Here is an 18,167-nt window from a genome sequence, read left to right as displayed (position 1 = left end):
AACAGAATTTAAAGGTGTTTTAGAAAAAAAGAAATATAAGTCAGAGATTGCAAGCCCGGAGAAAGATGAACTGATGTTGGTCCTCCAAGAGGCAGCAGTGGAATGGAGTGGCTTGTCCAAAAAAAGTCTCCTTGTTTCAGAAATTAAAATATTGAGGTAGACAGCAGAATTAAAGGCTGAAAAAGAGAATGCTGGTGCTCAGGTAGAAAACGGCTAAAGCATACAGGTGTGGTGGTTGGCTGATATTCAGGCTACATTCAGATCCCTGGAGATGGAAAAAGTCAGCCAAATTATTGGGCTGAATTCTTGGAAAGAAAGCTATAATTGGGTTGGGGGTGGCGCTCAGTGGTTGAACACCTGGCCACTGGACTTAAAGTTCCTGGGTTTGCCCCAACTGTTGGGGCAAAAGTGTTGGGATTCTCTCATCAGCCACTGAGTGCCATGTGCTCTCAGTAGGAAAGGAGCACAGCAGCACCGTGGCACATGTCTGTAGTTTAGCTCTTTGGGAGCAGGTGGCAGCAGGATTGCTTGAGCCCCAGACATCAAGGCCAGCCCGGGGAAAATAGCAAGACCACATCTCTGAAGGAAAAAAAAATGATCCTAAATTAATATATAAAGTACAAGCTGCCAAAGAATTAGGTTATGAAAAATTTAAGGCACAACAAAATGGAGTTCAAGAACAAATTAGCATAATAGAGAAAATTAAAAGTGGAACTTGGTGTCTGGAAGCTCTCTGAAAAGGATGTGTGTGAAGAGAAATCCGCTCCATACATGACAAAAGAGTCGGCCAGAAGGGATCTTCATGGTATCAGGCTGAACCATCAACAAATTGTGAACCCTGAAAATGCAGAGAAAGGGAAAAATGAAAATTCTGACCTGAAACAGCAGAGGAGTTTGCTGTTTGCAGATGCAAGATCTCCCTCGCACAGAGAGTGGATTCAGTGCATTCAAATCAAATGCCGAAGGGAACGGTGAAGAGGCTGAACTAAGAATGCCAAATTTTAAGAAGCCAAGTTGGAAAAGTGCAACTATGAGTTGAAAAGACAGTGGAAGAGGAAAAGAAAGATGGTGTTTGAAGAAAGACACAGGCATCCGTCCAGCCGGAGGGGAACTGCAGGGCCTGCAGTTGCCTAGGGAAACCCCTTCATGAACAAGCTGAAGAGATGGAAGGAGAAGGCGGAAGTGTTAGAGACCTGTAGAGAGGATTCAAAACAAAGCTGGCATCAAACAGACCAGGTTTTCCATTCAGAGGATGTGGAAGGCGAGGCCCCAGGCAGTCTGGACCTTGTGGAGGTCCCAAAAGGAGAGACCTCTTGAAGTAAGGAGTCAGCTGCAATTAGAGGACATCAGCAGATTCTGTCCAAAGGGAGAAAGAGTATGAGAACAACATCTTCCAGTCATTAGAACCCCAGGCAAGATGTGACAGGGGCCTTTTGTGCCACTTCTGCAAGCACTTTAAAAAGGAACACAGCTGGTGAGGATTTTTGTGGTCTTTGGGGCAGGTGGTAACATCAAAGCTTTCCCGTTTCCCGGTCCAGTGGATCAGAATTCAGACAAAAAACTAAGGAGACTCCTTCCATGGATCCTTCACCCACCAAACAGATTTCTTCAGAAACCATTCTTGGTTTCTGAAGAAACCATTCCAGAAGTCATTCTTGGAAATGACTTGACCAAGAAATAGCTGTGTAAAACATAAAATTGTACTGTCACGTGATAAGATGAGAATAAAAAGCTCACATATATCTGTAGTATGTACATTATATACTAAATATGCACATATTTATATAAACTGAGTGAACATAAGACATCAAAGAGCTGTAGATTAGGACCAAGAATTTTGAATACCTCAATGCAAGGGAAAAGGAATACTTTTTACATCATTACAGAAAAGCACAATAAATTTGAAGGAAAATAAACTTAAGAACAATAAAAACAAAAAGAATATGTAAGACCAAAAAGCCTAAAGGATATACAGAGAAGGCGTAATGAATTTTGAAGTTGTATTTTGTTTCCTTCCATACTCTTGGTGTCAGTCCTGTTAGCTTTCAGTCATGAGGCTTGGAACTTTCCTCATAGATGTGAGGAACAGCATCAAGGGGATGGGCTTCTGCTTGGCAGGAGATTAGAACTAGAAACAACAGGAAACCCTAGAGGAATCGACTCTCCTGAGGAAAACTGTTCCTGGAGAAAGCAGATTAAATGGGTGAAATGAGAGTCACAGGAAAACGTGAACTTTACCGCGTGGCATTGGGATGCTTTCTTACTGTTTGAAAATCACCCAAATATGCCTCCAGAAAGATGCCAGCTATGTGTTGAGCTGCAGGAGTGTTGGGATTTGAGGATTATTACTAATGACAAGTGGAGCATTAAAAGAACAAGCTTCAGAGCTATTTAGAATATTCATTGCCAACCCTTTCAGAATGTAAAATAATAATAATAAAAGGAATTAAGGGGGGGTATTGAATGACTGAACTGCAATGGGTGGGACTAACCCATGTGATTGTAATTTTAGGTGCCTGTGGCATTTGATGATATCTCCATCTACTTTTCCACTCCAGAGTGGGAAAAATTGGAAGAATGGCAAAAAGAGCTTTACAAGAATATCATGAAGGGAAACTACGAGTCTCTCGTCTCCATGGGTGAGGCACCTTTTGAATGAGGTGGCAGCAGCTCCAAGGAGGGCTGAGACAGTCCCTTTTCCTCTAGTGTCCTCACTTCTGAGTCTGTTTCCAAGCTAAAAAGGTTAATTCACTCTTGCTAAGTAGGAAATCATATCCCTCCGTTTGCCAAATCCTAGGAGAGAATGACACTCCGGGCTGTGAGTCTGCAAGCTGGTGGTGACCCTGGGTGTCCTTCACATTGAAAGGATTTAACCGTTCTCCTTTTGAGGCCCATGAAAGGAGAGTGGGCAGAGCTCACCTAGCACGCCTGCTTTCCCACACAGTACATCTGCTCGTACCTGCCTTCTTGAGTAGACATCATCTGTTGTAGGAGGTGAATTGACGTAGAGAAGCCATATCTAATCTAAAGGAAGTTCCTGGAGAACTTCTGATTGTACTCAGCCTTAATGGCTATTGGTCATCATGCTCATTTAGCTCTATCATACCCACTCTCCCTTTTTCCTCTCCTAGATTATGCCATGAACCAACCTGATGTCTTATCTCAGATTCAACCAGATGGAGAACATAATGCAGAGGACCAGGCAGCACCAGAGGAAAGTGAGATTCCTGCAGACCCCAGTGAAGGTAAGTGGGAGGAGGGATTATCCACTCTTCCTCTCCCTTTCCTGGTCAGAACTAAGTAAGCAGGACTTCAGGGCTTCCAGAGCCATTCAGTGCTAAATCAACTAGTCTTTGAATGGGCATTTATATCTTAGCAAATATAGAAGAGGGAGTGTGTAGATCACCTTGTACAGTGCCATCACCTGTCAGTACCACATGTCTAAGGGTCATTGATTGCACTCCCTGATTAAAGTACTAAACCCTAGTAATTTACCAAAATCACAAACATACTTACATGACAAGGAAGCACTTGTGCTGGTATGGAATACAGAGATCCTGGGAAGGTGTACCTGAGAGGGGCAGAGGGAGGCCTAGGAGTCCACAGAGTCCCTCCAGAGTGCCTTTAACCGTGGACCCTGATGTCACTCACCTGGTCAGTGTGGATGTTCCCAGATCTGGAGAGCAAAGCAGGGGTGGGCCTCCCTCGCTCCTCTCCCAGCGGACTTTGACAGAACACATAACCCCCGCAGTGAATTATGACAACACACAGAACGTTATCAACCAGAGCATCTCATCAGAGACTCAGTGCCCAAGGTCTTCAGTGGAGCAGTCACACAGACACCTTCTGCCGCACCCGAATTCCAGGCTCCCAGAAGAAAAGTAGGCAGCCAGTATAATCCATGCTGTTTGACAAACAGTTTAGGCACGGTGAGCCACTGTTAGCATTTAGGGAAAGTTTTTCATCAGTTAGAGAATGGTTTATTAGTCTCTAGTAAAGGGATGGACCCTGAGGTCTGTTTTGAATCTCCTTTCTCCTTTCACTGGAGAACAGTATTTAACCACTATTTGGTCATTAAAAGATTGCTCCACACAAATATTAGGTGGATACTAACATTAGTTCACTTTAGTGACAGGATTTATCTTTTTGGAGGCAGGAGGATGTCAAGTTCAAAGCCAGCATTAGCAACTTAGTGAGGCTCTAAGCAACCTTAGTGAGACCCTACTCAAAATAAAAATAAAAAGGACTGGGGATGTGGCACAGTGGTAAAGTACCCTGGGTTCAATCCCCAGTTCCAAAAAAGGGAAAAATAGAAGCCATGGACTCAAGCCAAGATTCTAGAATAATCCAAAATTAATTTAGTTCTAAAACTGATTTTGAGCCTGGGGCAAGAAATGTGCTTACTACAGGGATGCAAGGTTGGTTTAATGTATAGAAATCAGTAAACATAATTCATCACATCAGTTTACGTAAAGACAAGAATCACATGATTATCTCAATAGTTGCAGAAAAAGCATTGACAAAATACAGCATCCATTCATGTTCATAACACTAGAAAAACTAGGGATAGTAGGAACATAACATTGGAAAAGCTGTATATGCTAAATTCAAGGCCAACATCATTCTAATTGGAGAAAAATTAAAAGCATTCCCTCTAAAAACTGGAACAAGACAGGGATGTCCTCTTTCACCACTTCTATTCAACCTAGTTCTGGAAACGCTAGACAGAGCAATTAAAAGAAAGAAATTAAAGGGATACAAATAGGAAAAGAAGAACTCAAACTATCCCTGTTTACTGATGACATGATTCTATATTTAGAAGACCCAAAAAAACTCCACTTGAAAACTTTCTAGAACTCATAATGAATTTAGCAAAGTAGCAGGATATAAAATTAACACCCATAAATCAATTGCAATCCTATACATCAGTGATGAATCAACTGAAAGAGAAATTAGGAAAACTATACTATTCACAATAGCCTAAAAAACATCAATCTAACAAAAGAGGTGAAAGACCTCGACAGTGAAAACTGCAGAACACTCAAGAAAGAAACTGAAGAAGATGGAAAGATCTCCCATGTTCTTTTTATTATTATTAGTTTTATTTATTTATTTATTTTTAGTTGTCAATTGACCTTTTATTTTATTTATTCTTTATATGTGGTGCTGAGAATTGAACACAGTGCCTCATACATGCTAAGCAAGTGTTCTACCACTGAGCCACCAACCCCAGCCCTTCCCATGTTTTTGGATAGGCAGAATTAATATTGTCAAAATGGCCATACTACCAAAAGTGCTATACAGTTTAATGCAGTTCCTATTAAGATTCTGATGACATTCTTCATAGAAATAGAAAAAGCAGTCATGAAATTCATTTGGAAAATTAAGAGACCCAGAATAGCCAAAGCAATCCTCAGCAAGAAGAATGAAGCAGGAGGCATCACAATACCAGACCTTACATCATACTACAGAGCAACACTTAACAAAAATGACATGGCATTGGCACCTCAGCAGACACGAAGACCAATGGTGCAGAATAGAAGACAGAGACAAACCCACATAAATACCGTTATCTCATACCAGACAAAGGTGCCATAAATATACACTCGAGAAAAGACAGCCTCTTCAACAAATGGTGCTGGGAAAACTGGAAATCCATATGTAACAGAATGAAATTAGACCCCTGTCTCTCACCCTGCACAAAAATCAAAGTGGATGGAGGACAAAGGCATTATTAGACTAGAGAACCTGAGCCTATGAGAAGAAAAAATAAGTCCAAATCTCCATTGTGTTGGCTTAGGAACCAAATGCCTTAACAAGACTCCTAAAGCACAGAAGTAAAATTAGGAATCAATAAATGGGATGGATTCAAACTAAAAAGCATCTTCACAGCAAAGGAAACCATTAAGAATGTGAAGAGGGAGCCTACAGAATGGGAGAAAATCTTTGCTACCTTCACCTCAGATACAGCATTAATCTCCAGGATATGTAAAGAACTCAAAAAACTTAACACCAAAAAAAACCAAATAACCCAATCAATAAATGGGCAAAGAAACAGACACTTCACAGAAGAAGAAATATGATCAGTCAACATATATGAAAAAATGTTCAACATCTCTAGCAATTAGAGAAATGCAAATTAAAACTACAATGCAGGCTGGGGCGGTGGCTCAGTGGTGGAGCACTTCCCTAGCATGTGTGAGGCATTGGATTTGATTTTTTTTTTTTTAATTGTAAACAAATGGGATACATGTTGTTTCTCTGTTTGTACATGGAGTAAAGGCATACCATTTGTATAATCATAAATTTACATAGGGTAATGTTGTTTGATTAATTCTGTTATTTTTTCCCTTCCCCCCCACCCCTCCCACCCCTTGGGTTTGATTCTTAACACCACATAAAAATAAATAAAATAAAGGTATTGTGTCCATCTACAACTAAAACATATTTAAACAAAATAATAATAAAAAAATAAGACTACCTTGAGATTTCATCTCCAGTGAGAATGGCAATTATCAAGAATACAAGTAATAATAATGTTGGGAGGATGTGGGGAAAAAGACACACTCATACATTGCTATTGGGACTGCAAATTGGTGTAACCACTCTGGAAAGCAGTATGGACCTTGCTCAGAAAACCTGGAATGGAACCACCATTTGACCCAGTTATCTCATTCTTCAGTTTATACCCAGAGGACTTAAAGTCAGCATAGGACAGTGATGCAGCCACATCAGTTTATACAGCTCAATTCACAATAGCTAAGCTATGGAACCAACCTAGATGTTCTTCAACAGATGACTAGATAAAGAAAATGTGATATATATACACAATGGAATATTACTCAGCTGTAAAGAAGAATGAAATTATGGCATTTGCTGGTAAATAGATGGAACCAGAGACTGTCATGCTAAGTGAAATAAGCCATTGGGCTGGGGAGATAGCTCAGTTGGTAGAGTGCTTGTCTTGCAAGCACAAGGTCCTGGGTTCGATCCCCAGCACCACAAAAAAAAAAAAAAAAAAAAAAGAAAAGAAAAGAAAATGGCTGCTAAGTGAAATAAGCCAATCCCCAAAAAATCAAAGGCTGAATGTTTTCTCTGATATGCAGATGCTGATGTACAATAGGGAGGGGGATAGAGATTCATCAGATTAGACAGTGGGGAGTAGGGGGAAGGAAGGGAGAGAATAGGAAAGACAGAATGAATTGGGCATAACTTTCCTATGTTCATATATGAATACATGACTAGTGTAACTCCACATCATGTACAACCCCAAGAGTGGGAAGTTATACTCCATGTATGTATGATATGTCAAAATACATCATAATGTCAAGTATAACTAAAAAGAACAAATAAAAATTAAAAAGAAAAAAAATGTACTTACTAGCTGAGCCTGCTATAGATTGTCATGCCAGAAATGAGGGAAACAAGGCATCTGGAGTTGTGTGAGAAGCACATCAGGCCTAGTCCATTGGCCAAAGAAGGGACAATTTAAGTCTTAAAAAAAATGACTTATTTTAGTGGATTTAGTGGATTGATGCTAATCAATATATAACATCGTCTAAATTTGTAATGATAAACAACAAAAACAAAAGGGCAAAGCCACTTGAATAGCATTTGGAGGTTTTTGGAGCGAGCACAATTGTGAAAGAGAAGCAGGTAGACCTTTATGAAAGCCATGTTTCTGACAGTCCTCACACCCACTGCCCCTTCTTCTTTACGTCTGGGAGGGGACAATGGTAAGGCTGCACCGTGTGACGTGTGCCGCCATGCCTGCAGCCCACTTCCCAGTAAGTGGGAAGGCAACCGCCCCTGTGCTCAAACCTCACGGCAGGGTCTCCACACGATGCAGTGTTTGACCCGTGTGGTGCCCACTGCTTCTTTGGGCTTTAGCGCACATTAGGTTCTAGCTGTCTCCAGCTGACTTAAAGGCACTGGGCAAAACAGTGAGTTCTATTCATTTGCTAGAAATAAAACCATAACTTGCCTATGAGGCTTTTTTGAGAGAGAACTCTAGAGAGCTTGACTTTACTCTGGGCCTTGCCAGCTTGCCAGCTTGCCAGCTTGTCCTTTAGGTCAAAAAAGGCCACCTAGGTCCAGGCTGGACTAGCAAGCACACAGCGTCTGCACTGACTAAATGAGGCCTTCAGAGGCAGTGCTGTGTTCATTCCAAAAGGGTCCCAGGACACAATGGCCTGTGTCATTAAATAAACAAAGATAATATGATCTCTCAGGAAAAGCCCCGAATTGAAAATCTGGAAGGTATATTTTTGAGGAGTCAGATTCTGTATCTAAACTGATCTGATTTGTAATTCCGGAAGTATATTTCTCTTTTAATTAACATTTAAAAACCCATTTTGGCCAGTCTTTTTTCTTTGCTTTTTTTTCCTTATGTGTGTAGATCTTTGATAATATGGCACTTCACTGTAGATACTTCCTCATTGGCCATTTATTTAACTTGTAGTCCTTTCTACTTAAAAGAAAAAAATATTACCCACTCTGTTATTTCGCAATTGAGAGAAAAGTGAGAGTATGTTGAATAGGAGAGCTACTCAAATTAAAGGTACTGTTTTTCTAGATTATTTCAGAATATTGTCTCCAAAATAAAAATTGTAATTTGTTTTTTAATAACCTCACTGAAAATAGAGAATCAAGGTGAGAATATCATATAAAATAAATCATTTTGGTTTCATTTCAAAATGATTCTCTGGAGTTGTATGCATTTTCTTAGAAGTTGCTTATTTTGTTAGTTAGAAATAAAAATTGGGCAAAATGCAGTGTTCTAAAACCAGTGTGATCAATCTTACCTTCTGATTCAAGTCCCTGAAAGCCTTCTCTTTCCCCTACAAATAGAGCCTGGTCTTTCAACATCAGATATTCTGTCTTGGATTAAACAAGAGGAAGAGCCTCCGGTTGGGGCTCCACAGGAGTCCAAGGAGAGCGACATGTACAAAGGCACCCATGCAGGTGAGTAACTGCCCAGAGCCGCTCCTGCCCAGATCCAGCCCCCACCAGGAGTGAGTGGAGCAGCTGCAGCAGGAATGCGGCTTTAGAGGCAAAGCAGTGGGAGAAGGAAGAGAAGGAAAGGCATGGTCAGTTGAGACCAAAGAGGCGCTGAGATGAATTTTAAGTGGGAAAACACACTCAAGTGCAAAGACAGATTGGAATGGTTAGGACTAGGGGTGGATTCAGGGGTCAACATGTACTTAGCATGCACATGGCCTTGGGCTTAATCCCCAGCACCACAATAAAAAACAAATTAGAATAGTCAAAGGAAGAAAAACAAGTGCAATCAGATGGACCAAAAGTAGGAAGATGGGAAAAGACAGAAGAACATTTGAAGATCATGTAGAAAGTATAGGACAAAAATAGGAAGTGGGGCAGGGAGACAGGAATGTTGTTGGAGAGGAGGGAATGGAATCTTGCTCACTCAGTCATTGAAAGGAACAGCAATGATGGGAGAAGAAATAGAAATGGCTTCCTTCTAAAGAAGGAAGTACCATCTGTGTTTTGCTACTTGAATTATAAAAGAGAATCTCAAGGTCAGAAGTGACCCAACTGTTTATACAACTTAACGCAGTCTTTAAAAAATATCTACCATGCCATGTTGCTTTAGATTCAGGGAAGTACAAATGAAAAATAAGACAGCGTCTGTCCTTCAACAAACTGACCCTGGGTACACACATGTGGTTATGTGACAGGGCTGTATAAACATAACAGAAGTGAGAAATGTGAAGAATACACATCAAGTTAATTTTCAGTATAATAAGGTATAAAGAAGGACATGAAGCCAGAAGTGGGCCTAGCAGGATGATTGGTTTGATATGACTGGATGTAATTTGGGAAGAAGGGAGAAGAAGGAAGCATTCTGCAAAAGGGAGAATAGTAAACATGGAGAAGTAAATTGTGAACTTTGTTTTCAGAGAAAGTAAAGAACTGACTATAGTGAAGGATTTATTTGGTGGAACAGAGAAGAATAAGAATAGATAAATAGAGAAGAATAAGAACAGATGAATAGGTGATTTTAGACTGTCACAACAGGCAATAGAGCAAGTTCTTGAGCAGAAGTGAAACAAAATAACTTGGGGAAGACCGATGCCAAGATCGTTCTTATTTCAACAGGGAGCATCAAAGAGTACAGCCTTAATTCTCTGATTTGCCACAGGGATGCTACGCTTGATTAGTATTACAGCAGCCCTCTGCTGTGTTGTTTATCTGAGCAGCTCAGAGCTGGGTAGGAACTTGTGAGAGTTGCTGGTGAGACAGCTCTTGAGGGGCTTACCTCTCAAGTCCTTTCTTTCAGATGAAGAGCTTGTCATCAAAGCTGAAGGCCTTACTGGAGCCTCCTTGTGCCCTGAAGTTCCTGTTGCCTTCTCTGCTCCACCAGCAGCAGCAAAGGATGCTTTTTCAGATGTGGCTTTCAAACACCAGCAGTCTGCACCCATGACACCTTTTGGACGTGCAGCCACCGACTTGCCTGAAGCCTCAGAGGGACAGGTGACTTTTACTCAATTGGGTAGCTACCCGCTCCCACCTCCAGTTGGAGAGCAGCTGTTCTCATGCCACCACTGTGGTAAGAATCTAAGCCAGGACATGTTGCTGACTCACCAGTGTGGCCACGCTGGCGATCACCCCTTACCCTGTGCCCAGTGCCCCAAGCACTTTGCCCCGCAGACGGACCTTGGCAGCACCTCCCAGGACCATACCAGTGAGCCACCCCCGACCTGCCCACATTGTGCCCGGACTTTCACGCACCCCTCAAGACTCACCTACCACCTTCGGGTCCATAACAGCACTGAGCGCCCCTTCCCCTGTCCGGACTGCCCCAAGCGCTTCGCTGACCAGGCGCGACTCACGAGTCACCGGCGGGCTCACGCCAGTGAGAGGCCTTTCCGCTGTGCGCAGTGCGGCAGGAGCTTCAGCCTGAAAATCAGCCTCCTGCTGCATCAGCGCGGGCACGCACAGGAGCGCCCATTCTCCTGCCCTCAGTGTGGCATCGACTTCAATGGCCACTCGGCCCTGATCCGCCACCAGATGATCCACACGGGCGAGCGGCCATACCCCTGCACTGACTGCAGCAAGAGCTTCATGCGCAAGGAGCACCTGCTCAACCACCGGCGGCTGCACACAGGCGAGCGGCCCTTTCCAGTGTGCGCACTGTGGCAAGAGCTTCATCCGCAAGCACCACCTCATGAAGCACCAGCGCATCCACACCGGCGAGCGGCCCTACCCCTGCGCCCTCTGCGGCAGGAGCTTCCGCTACAAGCAGACGCTCAAGGACCACCTGCGTTCAGGTCACAGTGGAGGCTGTGTGGGTGAAAGCGACCCTGCCACACGCCCCCCCGACCCACCCGGCCCGCTCCTAGCTGGCCTCGAAACCTCTGGCCTGGGTGTTAACACGGAAGGTCTAGAGACCAGTCAGTGGTATGGCGAAGGGAGTGGAGGGGGTGGGTTGTAAATCCGCGGTTTATCTATGCTCACAACAGGGCAGAAAGTTCATATGAAGCCCCTCCACCACTCACAGTAATTATTATCTGACGCACAAGAAATTTGGTGTCCTCTACACTCCACTGGAGACATGCTTATGTTTTGGAACTTAACATAAGTACCAGAATACCACATTTTAAAATACAGAAAGACCTGGAAATGAGCCCAGCAGCCCCATCTTTTCAAAGACACCACAAAAGCCAAAATCATAAAAATATTACAGAATGGTTGGGAAGCAAGAGTCCACCTCAGGTTATCCCGTCCCAGGAGAGCAGAATGAGGATGGACTGCCTCTAGGTAGAGACAAGGAGCATCGGAAGAGCCCCCAAGCATGAAGCAGGTCGTCAGGCATGAGAATGTGCCAAGCCTTTCATTAATTCCTCCACAGGTGAGATGGTGTTGGAATAACGGGCTTTAGCCGCGGTTTGTGTCGCTGCTTCCTGGACACCAACTGAGCTCTGTTCACACAGCTGTGCAGCCACCTGTACTGATGCAGGAGGACTGGAGACTGCCTCCTAGCTTTCCCACACTGTCTTCTAATACATTCTGCTAATACCTGCGAACAAAAAAACTGACTTAAATAGCTTATTTAGGAGAACAGTTCTTAACTTTTACTGACTTGGTTTGAAGCATTCAAGCCTTTGTACTGGTATTTAAACTGCCAGAAATCTTTGCCAAGGTCCTGGTTAAAAGCAGAGTTCTCAACCCAGCTTTAAAAGCTAGAGATCCCAAGAAGTAGCTGGCATAACGATCATAGAACTGCTTGAACTGCTTAAAATCTGTGCCTGAAATGCAGTTTTAGTGTTTTATGTCACATTCTCCCTTATCTTTTCCAAGCCAGTAAGCTGGCTTTTCCATTCCTGTTATCTGCTTGTCTTGATGATCATCAGCAACAAAGATCACAGCACTTTCCAGAAGCATTAGGAGTTTCAGAAAGCGCTCTGAGCTCTGGGCTCTCATTTCCTCACTAGTGCGATAACTGTTGTAGTGCGGCATTCTCAAGCCCGCAGAGAGGCCATCTGGTCCCGCACCTGGCCCCACCCCACTGGCACCTCCTAGGCCACTGAGAGCTGAGCACCACATGCAGACAAGGATGACCTGTCCTGCCCGTTGTGCTTTTAGGTACCTCAGCTACCATGGTTTTTTCCTTGGGGTCACTGTCACCTGGCATGTCTGATCCTGGTTTTGCTCCTTAGTGTCTTTGCAACTAGTTAAAAGCCCTTTTCTCTTTATAGCTCTCAAATTTCCATCTGCAAAGTGAAACTGGTAAAAGGGGGGAAGTTAGCCTTTAGAAATTAAAAAAAAAAAAAAAAAAAAAAAAAAAATCCTGTGATATATTCCATCTCCTGCCAAAATCCTGTTTCTGTCTTTGGCCTCTGTCCAGGTGAAGCTAAATAAGACAGCAAAATCAAAGCAGAGATTCTTGCAGAAACTTGACTGAAATTGATTTGATTTATTATTTTGCTCGTGCTTGGAGCCTGAGATAGAAGAGAGAATGCAGAAGCCCTGAGTCTTGAGCAGGAGACTTGTTTATTCCTGCACCCTCTTGTTTCCCCTGATTCTTCTCTGATGCCTAGAACAAGGTCTGGGAATATTTTGACAGGACACTTTCTAGATAAGTGGTAAGGAAGGGACCTGTTTTTCTCCTTATCACTGGATCCAACCTTTACCCTGCCTAGTTCTGTGTAGCTCCGCTAGGAGAGGACATTAGCCCAGCTGGCTGTGCTCCTGGGAAGTTTGTCTGAAAAGGCTGCTCTTCAGGATAGTCACATTTTTAAAACACTGCTTGGTGACATCCACAATACCAGGGACCATGGGAGACATAAACATGTGTGAAACCTGAGCTGCTGTCTTAACTTTTAGTCTGTAGGCAATGAAAAAGTCCAAGGGGACAGAACAAGATGGATGATGGCAGAACGCTGGCATATTGGGACCAAGAGCTTTCTAACCACAATCTGGGAATCCCAAAATAGGGTTCCGCCTTCATTGATACACTAGGAACTTGAGTTTGAGATTCAGTTTTGATTTGTACTTTGATTCCCCCAGTTAAAAGGGAATAGAGTCAAAGCACCATCTTGGGGCTGGGGAGATAGCTCAGCTGGTAGAGTGCTTGCCTCACAAGCACAAGGCCCTGAGTTCGATCCCCAGTACCACCAAAAAAAAAAACAAAACAAAAAACAAAAAAAAACACCATCTTTAGGAGGTGAGCTGCTTTTGGAGTGGATTCAGGCATCTGCCAGGGTATGCTGGAGAAGGGATTCCTACATTAGGTGTGATGTGGGACCAGATAACATCTAAAATTCATTTGACTCAAAAGATTCACTGGGAACACAGAGCTTAGTAACAAGAGACCTGTGCATTAAAATGCTGCAGATAAATATCATAGCCCTTTCTGCTAAGAATTGTAGCCAACAGGGACCTAACTCTGGCAAGAAGTGAACATAATCTAAATGCCACTGAAACAAGAGTCATAAAGCTTTATGAAGGGGAATGTACAGGCCATCCCAGAAAGACCGAAGCATGTGGAAACCTAGTCCTCAGCCCTGGCACAAAGCAGGGAGTTCAACTATGTGCATACTGTTCTTTCCTTCCATCAGGCCCCCTCTAAAGGTTTGCTAAAGATTCAGAAATGGATCAGTGGGAAAGATGAGATAGAGTCCAACAAAGTTTTCAGCATGTGGAGGAGAAATTCTTGTTCCATCGAGTTCTCTTGAGGGAAGCCATGCTGTAAGAAGCACCTGAGGCCCAGTCCTCACGACCAGACACAACAGGGAAGAGGAAACCCCAGAGCTGTGCTCTTCACCTGTCCCTCTGACTGGCACGCAAGTACCCTCTCCTCTGGAGTGGATCCAGGTGTTGACTAACCAGTCACTCTGCTTACAACATTTCCGTGGTTACCATTGGATGTGCCTCTGGTGCAGACTCAGATATAAGAATAAATGGAAGTTGGTTGATTGTCTAGAAAATGAAAGGTGACTCAGCCTTTTCTGCTGGACACTTGGTACTGGGGACACCTTAGCTGGACTCCAGCTAGAGCCACCCTCTACACAACTTCCCCCATCATTGATAATAAAACTTGCAGAGGTCCTGGTGGGGTGCCCTGCTGGGTTTCTCTCAAGAGACGGGAATCTCAGCCAAACCCTGTGGCTTGCTAGACAATAACATGCTTACTGTCTCAGTCCCCAAAAACCTTGTTGATAAAGGGTCTGAGTCCCTTTATTCTTTCCAGATAGGATGGAAATTCTAAATTTCTGCTCATATTTCCTCTGGGGGGAGAGGAGTCTTGGTTCTTTGACAACAAAGTCACTTCAGCTGTCTGAGGGCTGTAAGCAGCAAGTGTCCCCTAAAGGTGGTTATAGACAAGATCTCTGATGTCATCAGGTATCTTTTTTCCAGTGGTTTTGAGGGACACTTCTGGCCTGTTGTGTTCATTCTAGTTCTCTATCTGTAGCAAAGGAGAAGTTATTTCTCAAGGTTTTTGAGAGGCCATTCCGTGTTTTGGTAAGTTTCAGGGTCCTAAAAGCAAAAGACACTCAAGTTAGGACAAATTGGTGTGCGGACAGGATGGGCCCGGGAGTGCGCAGGGCCTTGACATAAGAATACAGGGTGTGGGTTAGAACATGCTGAGGGCAAGAACTCTGGTCAGACCTAGATGCAGGACCTCCATCATAAGTAATAGCTCTGTTATTTAACCATCTTGAACCCTGCTTTCCTTATCAGTAAAACATGGATCATGAGGCCTATTTCTCAGAGGTATTAGGGCATGCACAGAAACCTACCTGAGGTGTTGAGCACACAGCCAAGACACAAAGGAAAGATTTTACAGGACCTGCCTGAGAGGAGGTCAGAGAGCCAGCTTGAACTGGAGGTGGCAAATGTCAAAAACTGGACAAAGGACACATGGTCACTGGGAGCTCAGCCTTTTGCCTATCATCTTTTACTTCTATTTAGGCTGATCTTTTGCCTATTCTTTTCTGTATCTCCCAGCTCCCATAAATTTCTGTGTGCCATGACCCTGTGGGGCTCTGGTTCTCTTGATATTTCTTTGGTTCTTTAATAGGGAATCTGCCCAGCTCCTCTTCCTATATGAGGACCCAGACGTTTTCAGCCAACCCTGTGGTTACGAGCTGGAGTCAGTAGTGGAAACCCTGTGGCTGCTGCACCAAACTCTGTGGGCTGGTAGCTTCACTTGGGACAGAGCAGTGACTGAATAGCATTTCTAGTACTACCGGGACAGAGAACCGGCTTAATCTCAACAGGGTTCCTTTCCGCAGAGACTTCTTCATAAGCACTGTCACAGGCCAGAGCATGTTGTCTCTTGCATAAAGGACCTGGAAGGTGCTGTTTATCTCGCAACATGAACTGACATTGAGAGTCAAGGGACAGTGTTACTCATCCCTTTCTGGCCCTGCTCCAATTTCTTTTTAAATGAGTAACTGGCCACAAACATACATGTGGACTCACACAATGGCTTTTGTCAGCTTGGTCGATTAAATTGCCTATTCCAAAAACATCACCTGTAAGACTAACCACCCATCAAGGAAGAACAATACAACCCAAACAGAAACCGCAAAAGCATTGTGCAGCAAATCTCTCCAGGATAGCCAGGTTTCATTTCAAATAAAGTGTCTGATAAAAACTTGCTGAGCTATGTGGCTATGTTTTTACTAGTAAAGCCATTATTTGCTTTAAAATCTTGAAACTGGCCTAAAAATTAAGCTACCCAAGGACTGATGTGTAACTCGATAGAACATTTGCTTAGCATGTGAGAGGCCCTGGGTTCCATCTCCCGTACCACAAAAACAACAACAACAACCACAAAACTACCCAAGAACAGAGACCACGTTTCATTTTGTGCGCCTCATGGTGTTAGGCATTGGGATGCTCAGTAATTTTACTGTGGGAAGACCACCAGAGTGGGAGTTAAAAACTGAATTTTGGTCCTAGCATAACATTCTGTACTCGATGTGGGGCAGACTAATCTATGAAGATTTTGTTTTCTCAATTCTAATGTGAAGATTGAAGAAGATGGTAAAATATGGTCCCTTGTAACTCTAAAATTACAGAATTTAAGAGTTAACTTCTGGGTCCTCTTTTCCTTTTCTGTTTTTTCCCCAGATTATGTTCTGTTAGTGATTGCTTTCAACACAGCAGAATAAACACTTGCATTCATTACAGAATAAAGAGTATAATTTTAATTATAGTTACTCCAAAGCCCCATAAACTGATAAAGTCCTAGCAAAACATACACTTTTTAGAAATATTCTTATGAAGCATACATTTAACTGCATTTTTTAAAGCATAGGAAAATCAGAAGAAAACACACCAAAATAATGCTTGTGCTAGGTTGCTTAGTGGCTGTCTTCTCTGTAAGTTTCATGTAACACAATGCGCTGTTGTATAAAGCATTTTTAAACACTTGTAAGAATGAGGATCTTTGTAGTGAAATGGTCCTGGGAAGGAAGTCACAGGCCTGAGCTCCACCCTTGCTCTAGGGTCTTCACTCATAATGTGAGGAAAATACCTACTTCACTGAGGTGTGAAGGTAGAGGAAAGACTAAGTGCCATGAAGCGTCTTGTAGGATTCAGACAGAAGTGTTAATGTAGGTGCTGGAGAGTTAATTGTTGGCTGATCGGTCTCCTGAGTGACATGGATGCGCCTCTTCATTCAGGCTGGGCAGTAGTCCTTTCTTCATTTTCAGTTTTCTTGCCTGTGCTGGGAAGAAGCTGACTGAGATTTCAATTTAGGGAGCAGTGAGACAACTATATGTGGGCAGAAATTAAAAACAAAGTTCAATGTAGAAAATGCCAGATTGACCTACGTAATGTGGTTGACTTCTGCCAGCAACTTTTGTTAAATAACCAGTTTTATGTTGTTGAAGAATTATAACATCAGGAAGATGGCAGACACGTTCCTGGAGAGACTGGGTTAAATAAGCAGAACTGAAAATTAAGGTGCATGTGAAGCTACATACATAAATCAGTTCTTGGCCTTGAGTCTATAATTTTTAAAAATGATGTCATAAAGACAATATCTGCTAGCCAACCTCAGTGAGTAAATAGGAGGATAAAAACTGAATAAGAATAATTAACCAATCATATTTATGTTATTAGATATTAAGTAATTTAGGATTTTAATTTCCCCAGATGATCTGATAGGGCCAAGACAAGGAAATGAGGAGGCTGTTGCACTGGTTAGTTCCTTGCTGCACATGAGAATAACCTGAGGGTTCAGAAGACATTCATTGTCTGTGATGGAGCCCGTGTGTGTCTAGGTTCCCCCAGGTGATTCTAATGTGCCTGTGAGGACTTTAGGAAATAGGCTATGGAAATGCTATTTGAAAAAAGTTCTGACTTCTCTCCACAGTTAGGAGAGCTGGAGGCGTGGGGAAAGCCCCATTCGCTTCTGCTGGGCCTTTTGCAGGCCACGTCCAGAGACCAAGTGCTGGCGGGACTGGGACTGGACGCACACAAGTGGGAGGGGTGCCAGCACCCGTGCTGCAGACTTTCCTACCTCCTGAGGTTGCACCTTCTTGTAAGAGCAGCTTGCAGAAAAGCAAGGGACTTTAGTGACATTATTACCAACTTGGATTAACGATCATACCTTTTGCGTTTGGAAAAACCAGTAAATTTTGTCAGGAACACTAGACTTTATTTTGAGTGAATTTTGACTACTTTAGTAA

General features: G+C 43.0%; 1 protein-coding gene across 1 annotated transcript in view; it reads left to right on the top strand.

The window, feature by feature from the left end:
• Window positions 1–12,932, top strand: part of ZNF398 (zinc finger protein 398) — a 28,003-nt gene extending 15,071 nt beyond the window's left edge. The window contains 5 exon segments of the mRNA XM_079149320.1: window positions 2,513–2,639; window positions 3,132–3,245; window positions 8,851–8,964; window positions 10,301–11,136; window positions 11,138–12,932. Coding sequence (XP_079005446.1) covers window positions 2,513–2,639; window positions 3,132–3,245; window positions 8,851–8,964; window positions 10,301–11,136; window positions 11,138–11,455 — 1,509 coding nt within the window. The 3' untranslated portion in view covers window positions 11,456–12,932.
• Window positions 12,933–18,167: the final 5,235 nt, after the last annotated feature.

This window comes from Sciurus vulgaris (genome assembly GCF_902686455.1).
Source record: "Sciurus vulgaris genome assembly, chromosome: 8".
Classification (NCBI taxonomy): Eukaryota; Metazoa; Chordata; class Mammalia; order Rodentia; family Sciuridae; genus Sciurus; species Sciurus vulgaris.
This window is presented reverse-complemented; position numbering and strand designations above follow the sequence as displayed.